Source organism: Hyaena hyaena, unplaced genomic scaffold (genome assembly GCF_003009895.1).
Source record: "Hyaena hyaena isolate Hyena2069 unplaced genomic scaffold, ASM300989v1 scaffold_675, whole genome shotgun sequence".
Classification (NCBI taxonomy): Eukaryota; Metazoa; Chordata; class Mammalia; order Carnivora; family Hyaenidae; genus Hyaena; species Hyaena hyaena.
This window is the reverse complement of record NW_024081303.1, coordinates 891,141-912,063: the sequence shown is the minus strand read 5'-3', so window position 1 is coordinate 912,063 and position 20,923 is coordinate 891,141. Positions and strand designations below refer to the sequence as shown.

Genomic DNA, 20,923 nt, shown 5'->3' with positions numbered 1-20,923 from the left:
TCCAGCCCTGTGTTCCACTCCTGTTTCCTCACCAATTGCCACAAAGGAAGTGAGAGGGGCTGATAAGCCCCTCCCTCCCCAAGGCATACACAATGATCACTGCAATCACTAGAGGGTGATCCAACTTTAGGAAGAAAATCTTATGCCTGCAACTACCAGACCAAAGTTCCAACATTTACACAGAATTATTCTCCCAGCTACCCTTCCTACCTTTATCACTTTTTTGGTAAATATTAATTTATTTTGGGAAGAACACAAGGTGGAGGGGGAGGGACAGAGGATATGCTGTCTCTGCACTGACAGGCTGACAGCAGATGTGGGGCTCAAATTCACAAACCGTGAGATCATGACCTGAGATGAAGTTGGACACTCAGCTGACTGAGTTACCCAGGTGCTCCATACCTTTATGACTGTTAAAACTCACAATTGAAACAAAAATATCACTAACCTCTCAAACCAAATTTACAGTATACACCAAGAAAAAAACAACAGCACTTTAAATAAAATGCAGATATAAAGAACAAAGCCATTAAACCAGTACAAAAGTTTTCCTGAGTTCTTGTTACACAAAACTTCATAAATCAAAAAGTAAAGTGCCTAACTATATTTCAAAACACTCAATCTTTTTTAAGTGCTTAATTTACAACATACTTTTTGATCAGGGCATATTCCTAACTGTGTCAAAAAGAAGACTGAACAACTATGTATTTTGTATGTGTGATTATGTTACATTTTCACATTACTGATGATGTTAACAAGTTTTAATATCTGTGCATTTATTAAAGTTTAAGCACTCATATTTTAAAAGTATAAAGTCTCATTAGTTAACTGTGGAAAAGAGAGGATTGCTAACTTCATTTTCAGTTCATAAAAACAGATGAATGTGAGAAACAGAACATAGAACTATAAGGGCTGGTGTGGTAGGTGCCCCCTTCCAGATGAGGCCCTCACTGCATTCACTAAAGGAAGCCTCTGTGATCACCCCACTCACACTCACCCAAAGTCATACTCCCTCTCCCAACATCATGGCCTCTAGAACGGGAGGCAGTGGCAGCCCACATCCAATGAGTGATCCATATGTGAATATAAAAGCCAGATCCTCTTGCCTCAATGTGGGGTAATTCAGAAGGAGCCTGACAGCTCCAGCTGTCTGTGGGATCTGCCATCCCTCCCCCTCTACGCAGTCACTCCCCCTTCTGGGCAGTCCTTGCCTTCCGTCCCCACTATAGGTGTTATCACAGACACCTCTAGCACACAAATCTATGTTTCAGAGTGGGCTTCCTGAGCAACCTGAGTTACAATGAATGTATTTGTAAGGAGGTGTCACTAACAATGAGGCATCTAAAAGTATGGCCTAGAGAACATGGTATTTGAGCTGAGGCCCTACAAGACCAGGAAAAAAGCCCCAAAGCAAAGGAACTGAGCCAGAGCTCAGGACCACTCTTAGGCTATCTTATGGCCCATCTCCTAACAGAACAATTAGGTGAAAAAGAGAAATTCTACCAGCCACATCTGCAGATAGTCACAGCAAAAAAAAAAAAAGTCCTAACATGGAAGTTTCAGTGAATAACAGAGTATTAAAAATATAAGCAGTTCTTTTTCATCTGGGATTCAAAATATTGTTCAGTGCCCATATACATGTAAATTAATATCCTGAGCAACCATAAAACTCAAGTTATTTTTTGCCTGAAATCCTTACAAAAGCAATAAGTGCACAAAACTTGATTTTCAAGAAAGAATATATTTTGTATTACTTAATCCATTAAATATTTTCTGTGTACTACACAATACTAACATTTTTTCCCTGAAAAGTACTATTGTTAGTTGATATCAAATACAGGCCACATAAAACAAGTCTTCTCCTTAATACTCTCTGAAATACTGGGGTGTCTGGGTGGCTCAGTCAGGTGAGTGCCCAACTTTGGCTCAGATCATGATCTCGTGGTTCATGAGTTCCGAGCCCCATGTTGGGCTCCATGATGACAGCTTGGGGCCTCTGGCCTGCTTTGGATGCTGTCTCTCTCTCTCTCTCTCTCTGCCCTTCCTCCCCCCCTCAAAAATAAATAAACATTAAAAAAATTTTTTTAATAATCTTCAAAATATTCAACAGATAACACAATCAGCAATAAATTTTTTAGTACTAGAGGATCAAATGACTGACTTTCAAATTGTTTTCTATGCCCGCTCTCACCCCCCATCCTGGGCCCAGTGTTTCCATATGAAAGTGCTTCAAGGAAGAAGTTACTGAAGGAGACTGTCCCACCAAATGTCCCACCTCACGTTTCAGCCAGGTCAGCTCTTCCTTTATTTTCAGTTTTATATACTGACCTTCTAAAGAAACTTCATTTACATAAAGTCTGAAAACCTTTGTGCTTTTTTTAAAAAGTTTATTTTACTTATTTTGAGAGAGAGAGAGAGGGAGAGAGTACATGTCTACGTGAGTAGAGGAGGGGGAGAGAAAAAGAGGGAGGGATAGAATCCCAAGTAGGCTCCACAATGTCAGCACAGAGCCCGATATAAGGATCAGGCCCACAAATCTGTGAGATCATGACCTGAGCTGAAATCAAAAGTAGGACACTTACCCAACTAAGCCACCCAGGTGCCCCTGAAAACCTCTGTGCTTTCTTGAAGTAATTAGCGTGGTTCCTGGCACACATAAAAGGCCTTCACTGAATGGAATAGAGTCACCAAAACCAAAACATACTTCACCACCCTAGTCAAGCCCTACTCCTTAAAAAGTAAGCTTACAAAGAATGAATACATTTGAGATCATAGAAGACACAAATCTATTTGCAAGCCTATCTGTAGATGTATAATTACACACACATGTGTACACACACACATAATTTTCCTATATGCTCAAGTCAAAGAATAATTTTTGCAAAACAAATATTTTCTACAAAGTACTATCTAAACAGTAAGATTAAAACCATCTGAAAAGGAGGGAAGAAATATGGGGGAAAATACAAGCTAGGCAAAGTAATTATTGAACTACAACATTTGCATGGTAATTTGCAAAACTTACAGCACTCATGTTTGTTTTCCATGAACTACAAAGTAAATAAATTTGCTATTTAAAATAGTCTGATTTTTCCCTGAGAGTTATGAATTTGATTGAGCAATTTTTTTTCATTTGAAGAAGTTTCTCTGGTTCTTGTAGGTGACGATGATAGCCTTAAGAGAAAGAATCAACAATAAGATGCATCCTGGAGGAATTTACAAGCCCCTGCTATGTCTTCCAGGTATACCAAGAGTATTTAATATAAGTTTCAGAGTTCCTGTATGAGAATACACACTTACGGATCAGTTAGTAAAAAGGCATTACATTGCTCAATGAAAACAGTGAGATTTGCTTTGAAAATTGCAAACACCACACCTCACAGATACTTCTTTTAGGGAACTCTGCTGAGCAGGCATCTATGAGACTCAATATATGGACCACACGCATGTGTATGTGTGCCTGTACAATAGTGTTTATCCCCAATCAAGCTCAGGTCTAAGTAATCTATAATCCATTTCATCAATAATAATTTTGATACCACTTATCATTGTATCCTTTTCTTCCAACTAATATAATCAGTAGCTGAGTACAAAATGAACACTATACTTTTTAAGTATATTTCCAATTTCTTATACCTTTTTTAATAATACCTTAAAAACTATGCATCCATATGCCTAAAAATGATCAGAATAATTTATGCAGTTAATTTCATTAATACTTGGATAAAGTATTTATACAAGTCTATTTTTCCTATTTAGAAGGCAATTTTCCCCAGGAATAGTAATTATAACCAGAAACAAACTACTTTGTTTGTTTGAATCTGACACTTCTTAATGCTGCATGCTATTTTTACAGAATCTCACAGTTGAATAAAATTTAACCAAGTCCAAAATACTAAACAAACTACCAACAGTATTTTTTCCATACAAACCATCAAAAGGATACAGCTATCACCATCGCCCAATTAGTCTTAACATTTACAATTAGAATATATTAATGAGTCTAAACTTAAATGGACAAGTAGGAATTAATACAACGGATAGCTAATTCAATGTATCATTAAATGTTATCAGGCTATCCAATCCCTAAAGCAATGTTCTGTACTAGGTGTTTAAAGAAAAACTCTCAATAAGAAATTCCTCCATAAAACTGTTTATTTAACAAATATCGAATACCTACATATGCCACGATCATGCCAGATATTGTGCCAGGCAAGGGATATGTGCTAGTGAACAAAACTAACAAGGCTCCTTGCTCTAGGAGCTCACACTTTGATGGAGAACATATATATATTAAACATGCATAGATCAATTTAACACCAACTTGTTTGTTGTTTTAAAAAAGTAAGATTTGAGGGCGTCTGGGTGGCTCAGTCAGTTAAGCACCCGCTCAGAGGTCATGATCTCATGGTTCATGGGTTCGAGCCCCGCGTCGGGCTCTGCTCTGACAGCTAGCTCAGAGCCTGTTTCAGATTCTGTGTCTCCCTCTCTCTCTGACCCTCCCCTGTTCATGATGTCTCTCTCTCTCTCTCAGAAATAAATAAAATACTTAAAAAATAAAAAAGATTTGAATTCTAAAATTCAAAAATAATCAAATACTTATTTTTAAGTAAACAGCTTCTCCTCTAACCCAGAAAGAAAGGAAGAGGAAAGGGGCGCCTGGGTGGCTTAGTCGGTTAAGCAACTGACTTTCACTTAGGTCATGATCTCGCAGTTCGTGGGTTCGAGCCCAGCGTCAGGCTCTGTGCTGACTGCCAGCTCAGAGCCTGGAGCCTATTTCAGAGTCTGTATCTCCCTCTCTCTCTGACCCTCCCCTGCTCACGCTGTCTCTCTCTCTCTCTCTCTCTCTCTCTCTCTCCTAGAAATAAATAAAAATATAAAAAAAAAAAAAGAAAGGAAGAGGAAAAAGAGCAAGGGGTAAAGATGATACGGACAGGAGTGAATGGAGAGAGGGAAAGATGCAGAGAATAGCTAAGACTAAAAACCAATGCAAGCATCTGATCTTTGGATTAAGCCATGCTTCTAGCTTACCCCAACCATATACACTTGCAAATATCCTTTTGCTTAAACTAGGTGTATGTCATTTAGAACCAGGAATCCTTACTAATACAAGATCTATGAGGTCTTATATATAAGACATGCAATATGTATTTATTAACTAAAATGTATGAAATGTTCTTGATAGAACACTTAGGATATATCAGGAGCCATGGTACATGCTTTGTGCACTGTATTTCATTTCATCCACACAAGTACCTTATAACCATCTGAGCATTTTAAAAGAGGAAATTGAGGCATGGAAGTTATATAATAGTAGCCGAGGTCACATGCTCAGTAAAAAGTAATGCCAGAACCCAAATCACAAGACTCGGGTACAAAACCCATGCTCTTTAATACCACACAACACTGAACAAATAATCTAATGAAAAAGCATCAAACTAAATTTGTATCTATCTTGAATGATCCAATACTTTTTCTTTTTTTAATTTTCTTTAACATTTATTCATTTTTGAAAGACAGAGAGAAAGCACAAGCAAGGGAGAGACACAGAGAGAGGAAGACACAGGATTTGAAGCAGGCTCCAGGCTGCTTGAGCAATCATTACAGAGCTTGATGGGGACCTCAAACCCACAAACCATGAGATCATGACCTAAGCCAAAGTCAGATGCTTAACCAACTGAGCCACCCAGGTGCCCCAATCTGACACTTCTTAATGCTGCATGCTATTTTTACAGAATCTCACGGTTGAATAAAATTTAGCCAAGTCCAAAATTCTAAAGCCCATTCTTAAATTTGCTAAGAATATGCAAGAGAAACTTCTTTCCTGATTTTAGACCTTTTCAGAACTTAAGACGTCCTTTCAAAACTCATTTCTCATTTTTTATAGAGTAAATCCAAGAGTATCATATTCACTTTGTTTGGACACAATCTCCAGAAAAAGGATTCAAGGTACCATCCAAATTCTATATCCCACAGTAATTAACACTATCACACATAACAACTGAAAGGGAAAATTATATTTTACTTATCCTCGGAACCTCTATTATATATAGACACATCATGCCAAGTTCAGGCTTTGAGTCATTATTATGACCAAAAAAATGATTTCTTTTCATAATGTTATTAAAATAATAGTAATTGAAAATATTTGTATAGTACTTTACAGTTTACAAAACACTTTTACACAAAGTATATCCCTGAACTCTCCTAGCAATCCTATAAAGAGACAGAGAATAAATCATTCCTCTGTTCAGCAGCAAAAGAAACTCATGATGAAAGAAGTAACAGTGATTTTCCCTAAGTCATTCAGCTGAGATTTTAAAATAGGTCTTCTGTCTCCAAAGTCAGTGCTCACTCTGAGAAAATAAATACTGTACCACTAACTGCTAAAGCAGTTTTCTATCCACTTATTTAAAACATTATTTCTCCCTTAAACCTTTATGCCAAAAATGTTTAAATAAATCATCACCTCCTCTAGTCTCTTCAGTATAGCCCCATGTTCATGAACACTTACTGGCCAAAATCTGCCACATTCAGTGCCCAGTGAAGTATGTCACAGGGCTTCCATCTGGAGCTGTGCATAACTACAGCTACCCAGAAATCTCAGGAGACTGAGTATTCTTAATAGTTACACTTTAGACAAAAATCTTTATAAAATATTCTATATATTTCCTTGTCTGTCCCTAAACAGATTGTTGTAAAACAACTTAACACTCTCCTGATTCAAACAAGAATTACAGAGCCTCAGTCCTATGTTAAGTCCTATGTTAAGGTCCTGTGTTAAGTGCTGATGATTCAAAGGCAAACAGACATAGACCCCAACTTCAAGGCAGACACAGAAAAGGGTGAGGAGGCAGTCAGAAGCACATGAAAAGTGAAAAAACAGGTATCTGAAGTAGGGGCAGCACATGGTCCAGAAAGCCTTCAGGCAAAAACTAAGGAATACGCAGGCAGGAGACAGCAGAGACCAGTGTAGACACGGAATTAAGGAGGGAGCCTTAGGCAGTTTTGCAATAATCATTTCCAAAACTTGATGCCTGCAGGTAGAAAAGAATAAGGAGGAGGGAAAGGAGGAGAAGGGCAAGGAGGAAAAGAAGTGTTAAGAGCAGGGGCAGGGGAGGTGGAGGGAAATGGGGAGGAGGGAGAAAGAGGAGGAAGGAGAGAAGGAGGGACAGAAGAAGGAGGGGAGAGGAGAAGTAGCAGTAGAAGGGGGAGGAGTAGGAGGAGTAGAAGTAGTAGTAGTAGTAGTAGTAACAGTAGTAGTAGTAGTAGTAGTAGTAGTAGTAGTAGTAGTTCAAGTTGAAGTTCAACACCAGCCTATAAGGATAGAAGAAGGAAGACACATTGTTTAGGTTAGAGAAGTCAAGCCCAAGTGTGGGCACCCCCTGGACAAAAGTAAAGGCAACCATCCCACATAAAACTCAACAAGGAGAAGACAAAAGAAAGGAACCAGTACAGGTACTCATATGTACATAGAGAACTTGATGTCACCTTCTCATCTTCTATTACATAGACAGAGTAAGTAAAAATATTCCCATGGTTCTGATCACCAATCACAGAATAAGACCATTGGAGATCATCATGATTAACCTTGTCATTTTGTGGGTGAGTAAATTGAGGCCCAAAGAAGTACAGTTATTTGGCCAAAGCCACAAATGTTAGCAGCAGAATAAGGACTAGAGTCCAGATTGCTGGTTTCTTGAGTCTAAATTCTGCCAACAGACACTGTCCACCTCCCAATATTTACATTAATTTGTACTGTTTCTACCATCTTTCAAAACCCACTTAAAATATATTTTGATGAGTACAAAAATGAATTTTAATGATAACAGAATTTACCTCAAAATTATTTATGCTGAACTAATATAATCTTTCCTAAATCTATTGGGAAATATCCTTAGTCATTTATATCATTCTTTTCCTGCAGTAGTTATCTTAGAAAATGGAATGTAGATTAGCAGTCATAACTCACTGAGGTGTTTTATTATTTTATCATTATAAATAATAGTCAAGGTTAAAGATAATAGTGATATTATAAATCTACCATTAATGCATATAATGGAATCTATATGTCTATAATAACTAATAGAGTAATTAACTACAGAAAATATAGATGTTAGCAGAAAGAAATCTTTGAAAATGGGCATAATTATTCTCACTCATGAACAGTGGTATTCTTTCAAAGACACAGGACTCTAGAAGCAGTCTTCTCTCTAACCAGAATACTCTCCCCTAAATGATCTTTAGGAGATAACATAATCCTGTTCCCAAGGCAGCATGGATATGGGGAGGGGGGGAGGGGGATCATCTTTCTTGAAAAATAAGCAGAGATATCATCTAAACTCCTCTAATACTAAAATCTCAAATTATTGTTCCAGGTATTCTCATTAACTGATTTCTAAAATACCTCCAGAAAAGTTTTGTTACTAATTTTTCAGATTTTTAAGGAAAATATATAGTACATTGTTGCCTATACACTAGATTGTACCAACATGTTGAATTTATCCATTTCATTTAATTTGGTTCACATTAAAAGTGAATGTCATAAAGAGCACAGAGGTAATATGCAGCTGAGAAACAACCCAAATGCCTATGGATTTCGTAAAATATCTCTCCAAGTCCTTTAAAGCTAAGTCCCCAAAGTACTAAAGGATGATATTTTAAGAGACATTACAGTGATGTTGAAGAAATATGACACAGACCCGCAGGACCTAAAGCATGTGCTCAAACCCGGCCCTCAGGAAACACCTATGTCATGAATAGTCCCATCATACCATTCTGTCACAAAAGCCTCTCTGAGTCCTAGACCACCTACTAAAAATGTTTTCTTTTGATTTATTGCATTAAGAGAGCAGAATGCCAAGAATTTATCAAGTGAAATGTGCAAGTAAAAACCCTTTAAAAGAAGTTAAACTGCCTCCCTCTGACTTTTTTTAGATCACAAAACTACACAGCAAATCAGAACTGCCTGGACTTTTCTTGTATGTCCTAAGAACTTTCCTCTTCCACCTAAAATTTGCCTTTCAAATATATGTCATTTTTGATCACTAGGAACTTCTGCTATATTTGAATTTTTGGAGGAAGCTCACAAATTCACATCTTACCAAATGATAAAACCTAAAGGCAAGTAATAATGGCAAAATGGGGGTGGAGATTATCCCCAAATTAATACATCTCTATACTAAATCAACAGGAGAACTTGGAAAGAGACCTTTATCTTTAACTTGGAGGCTAGAAAGCTAGTGGCCTGACAAAAACACCTGAGCATCCTATCATATTCACATCCATCAGAAACATTCTTTCCGGGGTGCCTGGGTGGCTCAGTCGGTTAAGCGACCGACTTCGACTCAGGTCATGATCTCATGGTTAGTGAGTTCAAGCCCCTCATCGGGCTTTCTCTGACCCTCTACTGCTCATGCTGCCTCTCTCTCTCAGAAATAAATAAAACATTAAAAAATTTAAAATAAAAATAAATTCCCCTAAGGCTAAAACCCACACACAAAAAGTTCAAAACATGAAATTGGATACGCAAAAAAGATACCAGGGTGACTGACTAATGATTACATATGTGTACTACATGATATATTTTACAAAGCGGCACATCTTAAGTCATTGCTCAGAAAGATGAGGAAAGAGGCTCACAAACACAGGAAACTGCTAGTTAAGAACACATATTAACAATAACATTATTATTCCTTTCCCCAAGCCCATCACCCAAAGAGTGATGATAGGCCTCCTGATTCATCCCTCCTATCCTAAATTTGTCATTTATTTAGAAGAGGCTGGACCAGAAGATCATTAAGATTACCAGATACTCCACATCCATGAGGTCAACTTTCACTCTTAACTATTTTCTGCATACTTTCCAACAAATGCTCAAAAAAATAATAATGCCTAACAAATTCAAGACCACAGAATCTATCAACCCATGGCCCACAAAATGGTATGCAAGCCACTTTAGATATACAACTCACCACTAGCTTTATGGTTTTGAGTGAAACCATGCAGAGTAGAAAATAATCAATTATTACACTCAAAAACTTTCACCTCATGTAAATCTGAATTCACCAGATAAAGTGAAAAAATCCTCTTCAGTAGGTTCATATTGCCCAAATTTCAAAACTCCTAAGCAAATGAATATTAAACATGAAACTTGCCAAGACTTGGGCTCTCCAAAGTGGAGATAATTAATGCTGTAGAGGTCCATATCCTCGGTGTGCCACGCAAATGTGGTTTTCCACATGCCAAAATAGAGATAAGGGGTGTTTACACCCTCAATAGAAATACCGCACTCTTCCTCAACCACATCCAAGACTGTATTTAGGCGAGCTATGTTCCATTCATCCACACCCTGGAACCAGAAGAAAGAGAAAAAAAAAATCAAACAAAATGTTAATAAAAATAACATTTACTAATCAAACTGTCATGTGCCAAAATTATTACTGAGATGAAAAATAAAGCAATTATTCAGGTAATATATATTATGTACATATAGGTATATGTATATGATATATATATATTATGTATATATGTGTATGATATATGTATATATCAATTATTAATGATCCAAGATTGCTACTAGCATAATGTGGTCCTATATGAACATTAGCATGAAAGCATACCAAAAAACTACCTGATTCCAAATGGAAATATTAGTTAAGCCTTCACCCTTCAGTTGTTGTTAGCAAAAAATCATTGATTCAAAGAATATGATCTGAAGTGTGCTTTCCATCTTTGGCATACCTTTTCTTTGAAGGTGGGGGTAGTTTTCTGCTTTTAAAATTTTTTGTTTATTTGCACATTAGCTTAGAAGTCACATTCAATATCAGATATCATCTCAAGATACCAATGGTAAAATATATCTTCTACCTTCCCACTCTCATCCCTATGCATTTCAACTTTAGCATGTGATACATCATTTCCTAAAAATTCCACTCTAATTATGGGAAAAATTCTTAGTACTCTTCTAAACCACAGATCATTGTGCTTTTATTGCTCCTTCAACTAAATATTAACTTGTCGGTTGATGGGATATTTTGAATATAGAATAACTAATTAAAAAATCCTTGGGGCAGGGATAAAGAAATGCTGATGCATAGGAGCACATGTACCCCAATGTTCATAGCAGCACTCTCAACAATAGCTAAAACATGGAAAGAGCCTAAGTGTCCATCAACGGACGAATGGATCAAGAAGATATGGTTTATCTATACCATGGAATACTACATGGCAATGAGAAACCATGAAATCTCGCCATGTGTAGCAACATGGATGGACCTTGAGGGTGTTATGCTTAGTGAAATAAGTCAGGCAGAGAAGGACAAATATCATATGTTTGCATGTATAGGAGGATTAGGAGGAACTTAACGGAGGACCATGGGGGAGAAGAAGGGGGGAAATTGTGGGGGAAAGGGAGAGAGGCAAACCATGAGAGACTCTTGAATGCTGAGAACAAACTGAGGACTGATGGATGTGGGGGGGGCCTTGTGATGCTATTAAGAAGAGGCATTAAATGCATTTCTGTATACCAATAAGGTCTTTTCCAATGACTATGTCAAAGACCACACAGATTTCCCTTATCCACTAAAAACTTTCAGGGTTGTTCTGTTTTAATTTGGTCTCTAGATGATTCTCTAATCAGTGTACTAATATTACTTCCTCAAGCCTTTGGATTAGGAAAATTATTGATGCAGCAGTTAATGAAGCTCTGCCTCAGGTAACATAATTAAAAGTCCCAGGGGAAATAATTTAATTCCCAAATTCCCCTAAGCAGCCACTCAATCTACAACTTAAATCCCACAGTGGGAAGTCTGCTATTTGGAAACTGGTCAAAATAAGTACCTTTTTAGAGAAAATCCTAGCTTCCAAATTATGAGACCTCATAAAAATTAAATCTGATTCTATAAAATGTTTTATCTCACTCTATTTATAGTAATGCAGCCTCTTAACTCTAGTCCAATCATACCTCAGTCCAATCATTCTAATAATAGAGTCCTATTTGAAAGTCATTACTGAGGCAATGAATCTAAAGTAATAAATGAGCACCATATTATAGGAACCATTTTAAACTGAATGAGCTTGTGATTTAGGAACAAACTATTTCTCTGAAATTCCTACATTTGGAGAATCCTTATCTTTATTTCTGACTGACATCATCTTTAAGAAATAACTAAGGCTGAATCTCTTGGCATCCCTCAACATGCAGGTCTGAGAGGGAAAAGGTAGAAAAGAAAGACCCAGTTTTTGGTTCCAGCTCTGCCACTAACCAAGGTAAAAATCACTGAGATTTCCTGAGCTTCCAGTCTTTCTACAAGAAAACATGAGAGCTGCAGCACTTCCCAGAGTTGCTCAGAGTACTGGTCTAATGGACACAAAACCTTTGGGAATAACATTTATTTCTTAGAACCTAAGAAATAAATACCTCCACTATTCTCTAGTAAATCTTATGAGAAAGCCTCCAAAACAACAAGGAGACAAGTGATAATACAGTCCTGTGGAATTCACTACTGGTTCTTTCCATTAGTGGACAAATAACATGTTTGCAAACATGTTATTTACCTGGGTAAAGGCCACGGTTTCCATGATGCTGAAACCTAATTTCTTTTTCTAAAATAAAAAGTCATATCATTTCAATTAAAGAAGTTATTAAAATATTAAGAGCAATTGGTACAATGGAGACTAAAAATAAATCTAATTGCTTCAAAATTCCTTCTCCAATTTGTATTCTCTACTGTTGACTGAACTAACTGCCACCAGGTGCAGGCTCTGCTGAAACACATAAGAGCCCAGGTCTCCCTCCCAGATTTAGACAAGGAGTACTCCTAGGCTGTCATTTAGATGAAGTGTTGCATCATACTCTACCCCATTACACTGCACATACATAGACACTATACCTATTCAAAACAATCCTGTAAAATAGGTTACAGTATACCCAAATAAGCAAATGGAAAAAGTAATACTCCTAGCTAGTAGTGGGTGGCAAAGATAAACCTAAATCTGACCCCTGAGCCATCATTTCTAAACTCTATGCTTCCAGTTCTGATCATCTTAAAATACAAGGTAGCATCCCCTTCTCTCAGCCTCCTCAACAAAGATCCAAGGAGCTAAAATTCAGGATAGGCAAACATATAAAGCTCCCACATTCTTCCCACCCACGGTAGAGCCATCCTACACAAACACTAGTAAAGCTTAAAATGCAGGCCTGCTTTACTTGTGGGAGTGATAACAACTCATTTAGTGTAAAAGCAATCTTCAGAAAATCCCAGCTACAAACAAGCCCCACAATAACAGGTCAAAATTTGCCCAACTTACAAAGCTTACAGTCATTGAATCTTAGCAGAAAGTCTGCACACCAGCCCAAGTTCATAGACAAATACCTCTTCCTAGATTCCATGCCTCTCAAAAAAAGCTCTACACACAATGTTCAGCAGGTGCTTGAGCAATATTTGTCATTCACCTGACCTCCAGTGGGGCAGATGTTTCCTGCCAGATCCCCAATCCCTCCACTCCAGTCACTCAGTTGGCATTCTGGGCCTCTCTTGCTCCGTTTGTCTTCTTACCCTGTGTCTGTCATGTTTTCTAAAATAATCACCATATGGCCCTTGTTCTCCAAAATTAGTCCTAAATCATTAACCTGGCACTCTCTCACTTAGGGCTTTCCACATCTTCGTTGCCATCACTCTAACATTCTATTCTCAAAATTGTCAACATCCAACCACATGTTTCTCTCCCCACCCACCCATCTCCTGCCATTATCCCCAGCACCTGCAACATTATCCCAAAGGGGCTGCTCTCCAAACAATGTTATGAGCCCCCAATCTCTCTCCTGAGTTTCAGTGGCACATACCCCACTCTAAGGTGGACTCACAAAGCGCAACAAAAATTCTGAAATGTAAGAATTACAAGGAGAAAATATCATTTCATTCAAAAATCCAACTATTAAAAGAGGATCCACCACCTAGAAGCTATAAGACTCTGAGAAAATACTGAAAGAATTGTTAAAGATTCTAAAGTTTTCAGCTCCTGGGGTACCTGGGTGGCTCAGTCGGTTAAGCGTCCAACCTCGCCTCAGGTCATGATCTCACGGTTTGTGGGTTTGAGCCCCACGTTGGGCTCTGTGCTGACAGCTAGCTCAGAGCCTGGAGCCTCCTTCAGATTCTGTCTCCCTCTCTCTCTCTGACTCTCCCCTGCTCGCTCTCTCTCTCTCTTAGAAATAAATAAAACATTAAAAAAATAATGATAAATAAAGTTTTCATGTCTGTCCCTGATTCAAATAAGGTTATTTTTTAAAAACATACAGAGAAGTCAAGTTATGGTATTTCTTCTAACACAGCAATGTCATTGAGTTATAACTGGATGTTGTACTCTTGGAAGAGCTGGCATAGCTAGTACCTATTGAAATCCCCTCTCTCAAAGCCTACCAACTGCAGAACTGGGGACATCTCTTATACCTGATAACATCCCCCATCAGGTTATTAAGAGGAAACAAAGAGATGCATGCAAAATGTATTTTAAAATTTATTAAACAAGTTTTGATAAAAGGAAAAATAACATTTTCTTTATACCTGACATCTACCAAAAAACTAGTATCAACTTTTGAACTGTACAGGTACTGGGTAATTATTTTATTAATGCAGAGACCTAAAATGCACTGGGATAATCCCCATGCTATCAAAACAGGCAAAATACCCTCATTTTACAGATGGAGGCAAGATGCTCAGTAACTTAACAGTTACTTGCTTGAAAATTAGAGCAATCAGTCTCCTCAGTAGCAAACGTATTGTCTGTCTAGTGAATCATAATTCTTTGTAATCAATCCCTTGAGAAATAGCAGCGCTGGTCTCTTTTTATAACTCAGTATTATTACATGGTGTTTCTCATAGCACATTAATATGAGGTATTTTTAATTTTTTTTAGATATTTTTACTTTAACTAAATAAAAATACTAACTCTTAAGTATTTTTTAAAATATTATGCTCTTCCTCATTTGTCTTTTACCATCCCTTTTAATGACCCTATCACAGCCCAGCTAACACCTAACAAAAGACCAGGCACCAATTTCCACTAATTCACCAGGAACTTAGAACTAAGCTAATGAATATTACTGCCACTAATTCATATGGCTTTAACAAGTCCTTGAAGTCTCAAAGATAATGTACATGGAGGAAGAAAAATAAGACTTAGTGCTTTAAAAAATTCAAACTTCAATCCATTTTACACAGTAATGAGTGAAAAGTGTACCTTTCCATAACTAAAATGAAAGCTCATGGTCCACATTTTAAAACAGACTGAGCATTTCCTTCAGATCTTTATACAATAAAAGTAAATTAGACTCATGTGAAATTCATTTTGCTTTAAAATTAATTATGTGTGACACTATAGCTCTTATTGTTTCTTACTTTTCATAAAAATATCTCACATTCGCTAAACTTATTAGTTTTAATTTTTTAATTTGAGAGAGAGAGTGGAGAAGGGGCAGAGAGAGAGAAAGAGAAAATCCCAAGCAGGCTCCGTGCCACCAGAGCAGAGATGTGGGACTCAGTCTCATGAACTGTGAAATCATGACCTGAGCCTAAATCAAGGGTTGGACACTTAACCAACTGAGCCACCCAGGTGCCCCTAAACTTAATAGTTTTAAAACAGACTCCATTTCCTCAAAAAGTTAAAACAGAACCACCCTGCAATCCAACAATTGTACTGCTAGGTATTTACCCAAAGAATACAAAAATACTAATTCAAAGGGTTACATGCACCCCAACATTTATAACAGCATTATCTATAATAGCTAAATTATGGAAACAGCCCAATGTCCATCGAATGATGAGTTTATAAAGAAGATGTGGTATATATACACAATGGAATATTACCTAGCCATGAAAAAGAATGAAATCTTGCCATTTGCAAGGACATGGATAGAGCTAGAGAGTATTATGCTAAGCAAAATAAGTCACTCTGAGAACACAAATACCATATGATCTCACTCATATATGGAATTTAAGAAACAAAACAAATGAGCAAAGGGGGATAAAAGGGGAGAGAGAGGCAAACCAAGAAACAGACTGTTAACTACAGAAAACAAATTGATGGTTAACAGGTGGAAGACTGGTAGGGGGATGGATGAAATAGGTGATGGGGATTAAGGAGTGCACTTTCTGGGGCAAGCCCCACATTGGGCTCTGTGCTGACAGTTCAGAGTCTGAAGCCTGCTTCAGATATATATGTATATATATTCAGATGTATATATACATATATATATGTATATATATCCGGATATATATATGTATTCAGATATATATATGCAATGGAATACAGATTCAGATATATATATACTCAGATATATATATATTCAGATATATATATATTCAGATATATATATATATATATGCAATGGAATATTACTCAGTAATCTAAAAGAATTGCCATTGCCATGTACAACAACATGGATGGAGCTAGAGGGTATTATGCTAAGCAAATAAGACAGTCACAGAAAGAAAAATGCCATATGATTTCACTCAGATGTGGAAATTAAGCAACAAAACAGATGAACACGGGGCGGAAGGGAAGGAAAAATAAGATAAAAACAGAGAGAGAGGCAAGCCATAAGAGACTCTTAAATACAGAAAACAAACTAAGGAATACTGGAGGGGTGGTGGGCAGGTGGACAGGCTAAATGGATGAAAGGCATTAAGGAAGGCACTAGTTGGGATGAGCACTGGGTGTTATATGTAAGTGATAAATCACTGGGATCTACTCCTGAAATCAATACTACACTGTATGTTAACTAACTTGAATTTAAATAAATAAATTTTTTAAAAGGAAACAAACAAATCAAAATTTTGCGACAAAAATAGTGTTCAAAAAGGCAGGCTGTTCACCTTATAAAAAGGTAATTATGAGCATGAAAAGCAGGACAGAAAAGAAAAAGGGAGAAACATACAGTCAAATAAAAGATTACAGACAGCTTGGGACTCCTGCATTGCGTGTGGACCATTAAGGGTCTGAGGTTAATGTGTCTCTGGTTCCACACAGAAGCAACCCCCATCCCCTTGGGAAAAAAAAAAAAAACAAGCTCCATTTAGATCTATAAATTTGTCACAAATTAAGATCAAGTCAAAACATACAACATGAGATCTCCATACACACAAGGAAGCAAGCAAAACTGGAGAAAGCTAGCGAAAACAAATGACAAAACATTTAGAACCAGCCCCCAACAAGGGCTGTTGACATTAGAATTACTAGGGAGACACTAAAGAATATGAAATATTTGAAGAAATAAAATATGGAATTACAAAGGTAAGCTCATAAAATAAACTATTTGGAATGGCCAGTCAGATCTGGGGGAAAGGGATGGACTTCCAGAATCGAAATATGTCATTACTAAACTAAAAATTGAATGAAAGAGTTGAACAGGAGAAGATAAAATTTAAGACATTAAAATACATGGTTCAGTACAGAAAGACAACAAAATAGAAAATCTGAAAGTAAACAACACTCAGGACAATAAGTTTGTCTAAGGTTCACATAAGCAAAGTCTTGGGAGAGATAAAAATACAAACACTAAATAAATCAATGAAAGAAAAGATTGATGTAAAATAATTATATTAAAATTAAACTCTTTGGGGGCACCTGGGTGGCTCAGTCGGTTAAGTGTCCGACTTCGGCTCAGGTCATGATCTCACAGTTCATGGGTTCGAGCCCCATATCGGGCTCTGTGTTGACAGCTCAGAGCCTGGAACCTGCTTCTGATTCTGTGTCTCCCTCTCTCTCTGCCCCTTCCCCACTCGTGTTTGCTCTCTCTCTCTCAAAAATAAATATTAAAAATTTTTTTTAAATTAAAATCTTTGTTTATTAAAAGACACTGTAAATAAACCTATCTCTAAAAATTTTGATGTCAACTTCAGTTAACTTTAAATACACTGAAATGAGGGGCACTTGGGTAGCTCCGTCAGTTAAGCACCCAACTTCAGCTTGAGTCATGATCTTGGGTTATTGAGTTCTAGCCCCTCATCGGGCTCTGTGCTGACAGTGCAGAACCTGCTTGGGATTCCGTGCCTCCCTCTCTCTGCTCCTCCCCAACTTACACACACACTCTCTAAATAAATAAACTTTAAAATAAATAAATAAATACACTGAATTAAATCCACTGAACTGAGACGTCTCAGATCTATACGGACGCTGCAGCTTTTATTTTCCAAATGGCCAAAATACCAATATGCCTACTGTATTTATGGATTAAAAACTGCTTATAAAGCCTTCATTATTACACCTACTTTTGAAAATGATAATATTCTATGTGGCCAAATATTTGAGCTTATTCTGGACTTAATGTTCTTCATTTTTTCTTTTTTTTTCAACATTTATTTATTTTGAGAGAAAGAGGCAGAGTGTGAGTGGGAAAGAAGCAGAGAGAAAGGGGGACAAAGAATCTGAAGCAGGCTCCAAGCTCTGAGCTGTTAGCACAGAGCCCAACACAGGGCTCGAACTCACAACCCATGACACCATGACCTGAGCTAAAGTCGGAGGTTTAACTGACTGAGCCACCGGGAGCCCCCCAGTGTTCTTCATTTTTAATTTAACTCTTCACAGCCATGCTTAAAGATAAATAGTCTTCTCCCTTTTCAAGTATTTCAGGATAAAGAATTCCAAAAAAACTAAACATGCTTTTCGGTATAATATAAAATATACATTAAATTTTCTTATCAAAACAGTTACCAAATACTTTTATGTTTGTAAACAAATATGCTTTTACAGCATATCTTGTATATATGTAAAAATAAGTATTTCACTCTTGCTGCTCATTTTCTGACAAAGAAAAAAAACCAGCGAAAATTACAGAAACTGTGATAGAACTTTACTTGCCCTCTGGTCCTGGTAGTACCCACCTTTGGCTAGTCACATACCTACACGAGAAACCTTCACCATGGGATACAGTAGGATGAAAATATGAACTTACTTTCAACATCCCTTACTAGATACTGACTGCTATAACATGTATTAAGTGCACAATACTTAAATGACAACTAGTATAACTATGAGTAGCTTCTAATTGTTTTTAATTCTGCAGCTTATATTTAAACAATTTTAAAGTATATTCCTGATTCTGACATACTAAGTGCTATTGTACAACTTCATTTAATTCATAAATTGCAAGATTTCCTATTTTGTTATTTTTTTAAAAAAGTTAAACATTTATTTATTTTTGAGAGATAGAGCACAAGCAGGGGAGGGGCAGAGAGAGAGGGAGACACAGAATCTGAAGCGGACTACAGGCTCTGAGTTGAGAGCACAGAGCCTGATGTGGGGCTGGAATCCACAAACCACAAGATCATGACCTGAGCCAAAGTCGGGCACTTAACCAACTGAGCCACTCAGGTGCCCCTAATTTCACTTTATTTAATGTGTACAACAGTCCCATGAACTTGAAGTATAACCTTGTAGAGCTTCAGGGACTATGATTTAAATTCATCATTATCACATACAAAAAAAAGACACTGAAAACAAAAGAAACAAAAAAGTGAAGAAGTCACAAATGAAGCAAATAATTCAACAAATATAACTGGCATAGTTTTGGTTTCCAGAATACGTTAAAAAAAATCAAATAATCAGAAAAAGTCAAATGATCAAAGAGAAAAATATGCAGAGGATGTTTCACAAGAGAGGAATCATAAATGGCCAATAAAGACATGAAAAGATATTGTATGTCATTTGTATTCAGAGAAATGCAAATTCCCATATGAGATATTTTCTAGGAACATGATTGACAGTAAGAAGATGAACAATACTAAGTGCTAAAGAAAATATATGTCACCATTAGGATGCTTTTGGAGCTGACAGCAATGCTCTAAGACTGGACTCAAAGTGCGGGTAACACAAAAATCATTGAATTATACACTTAAAATAGGCAAATTTGTAGTCTATAAATTATACCTCAATAAGTTTTCTTAAAAATGATTATAAACTGCTGGATGAACATAAATTGGTACAAAGTTCTTGAAAAACAAGTCAACAGTATGTGATAATGCTGAACACTCTATGAGACAGCACTTCCATTCCAAGATAACTGCTTTAGGGAACCTTGTATACATATGTACCAGGAACCATGCACAGGAATGTGCTCATAACAGCATTATTTATTCATATTTTTTGTTTTAATTCAAGTATGGTTAACATGTAGTACTATATTGCTTTTAGGCATACAGTATAGTGATTCAACAATTCCATACATTACTCAGTGTTCATCGTGTTAAGTATACTCTAATCCCCTTCACCTATATCACCCAAAGATATTTATTATTGAAAAAAAGAAACAGAAAATGTCCCTTGGTCAAGAGTATCCAATGGAAAAAAGGCAGCCTCTTTAACAGATGGTGCTGGGAGAACTGGACAGCAACATGCAGAAGAATGAAACTAGATCAATTTCTCACACCATACACAAAAATAAACTCAAAATGGATAAAGGACCTGAATGTGAGACAGGAAACCATCAAAATCCTAGAGGAGAATGCAGGAAACAACCTCCTTGATCTCAGCCACAGCAATTTCTTACTTGACACATCTCCAAAGGCAAGGGAATCCAGAGCAAAAAGGAACTATTGGGACCTCATCAAGATTAAAAGCTTCTGCACAGTAAAGGAAACAATCCATAAAACTAATAGGCAACCAACAGAATGGGAAAAGATAGTTGCAAATGACATATCAGATAAAGGGCTAGTATCCAAAATCTATAAGGAACTCGCCAAACTCCACACCTGAAAAACAAATAATCCACGGAAAATGGGCCGAAGACATGAACAGACACTTCTCCAAAGAGGACATCCAGACGGCCAACAGATACATGAAATGATGCTCAGCATCCCTCCTCATCAGGGAAATACAAATCAAAACCACACTGAGATACCACCTCATGCCAGTCAGAGTGGCAAAA

At 37.0% G+C, this 20,923-nt stretch overlaps 1 protein-coding gene across 1 annotated transcript in view; it reads right to left on the bottom strand.

Moving 5' to 3' along the window:
• The window catches only part of KDM4C (lysine demethylase 4C), a gene marked incomplete at its 3' end in the record, with an annotated part of 240,575 nt that overhangs the window by 146,329 nt on the left and 73,323 nt on the right, over positions 1–20,923 (bottom strand). The window contains exon 5 of the mRNA XM_039217112.1: positions 10,158–10,351. Coding sequence (XP_039073043.1) covers positions 10,158–10,351 — 194 coding nt within the window. The remainder of the gene's footprint in view (positions 1–10,157; positions 10,352–20,923) is intronic.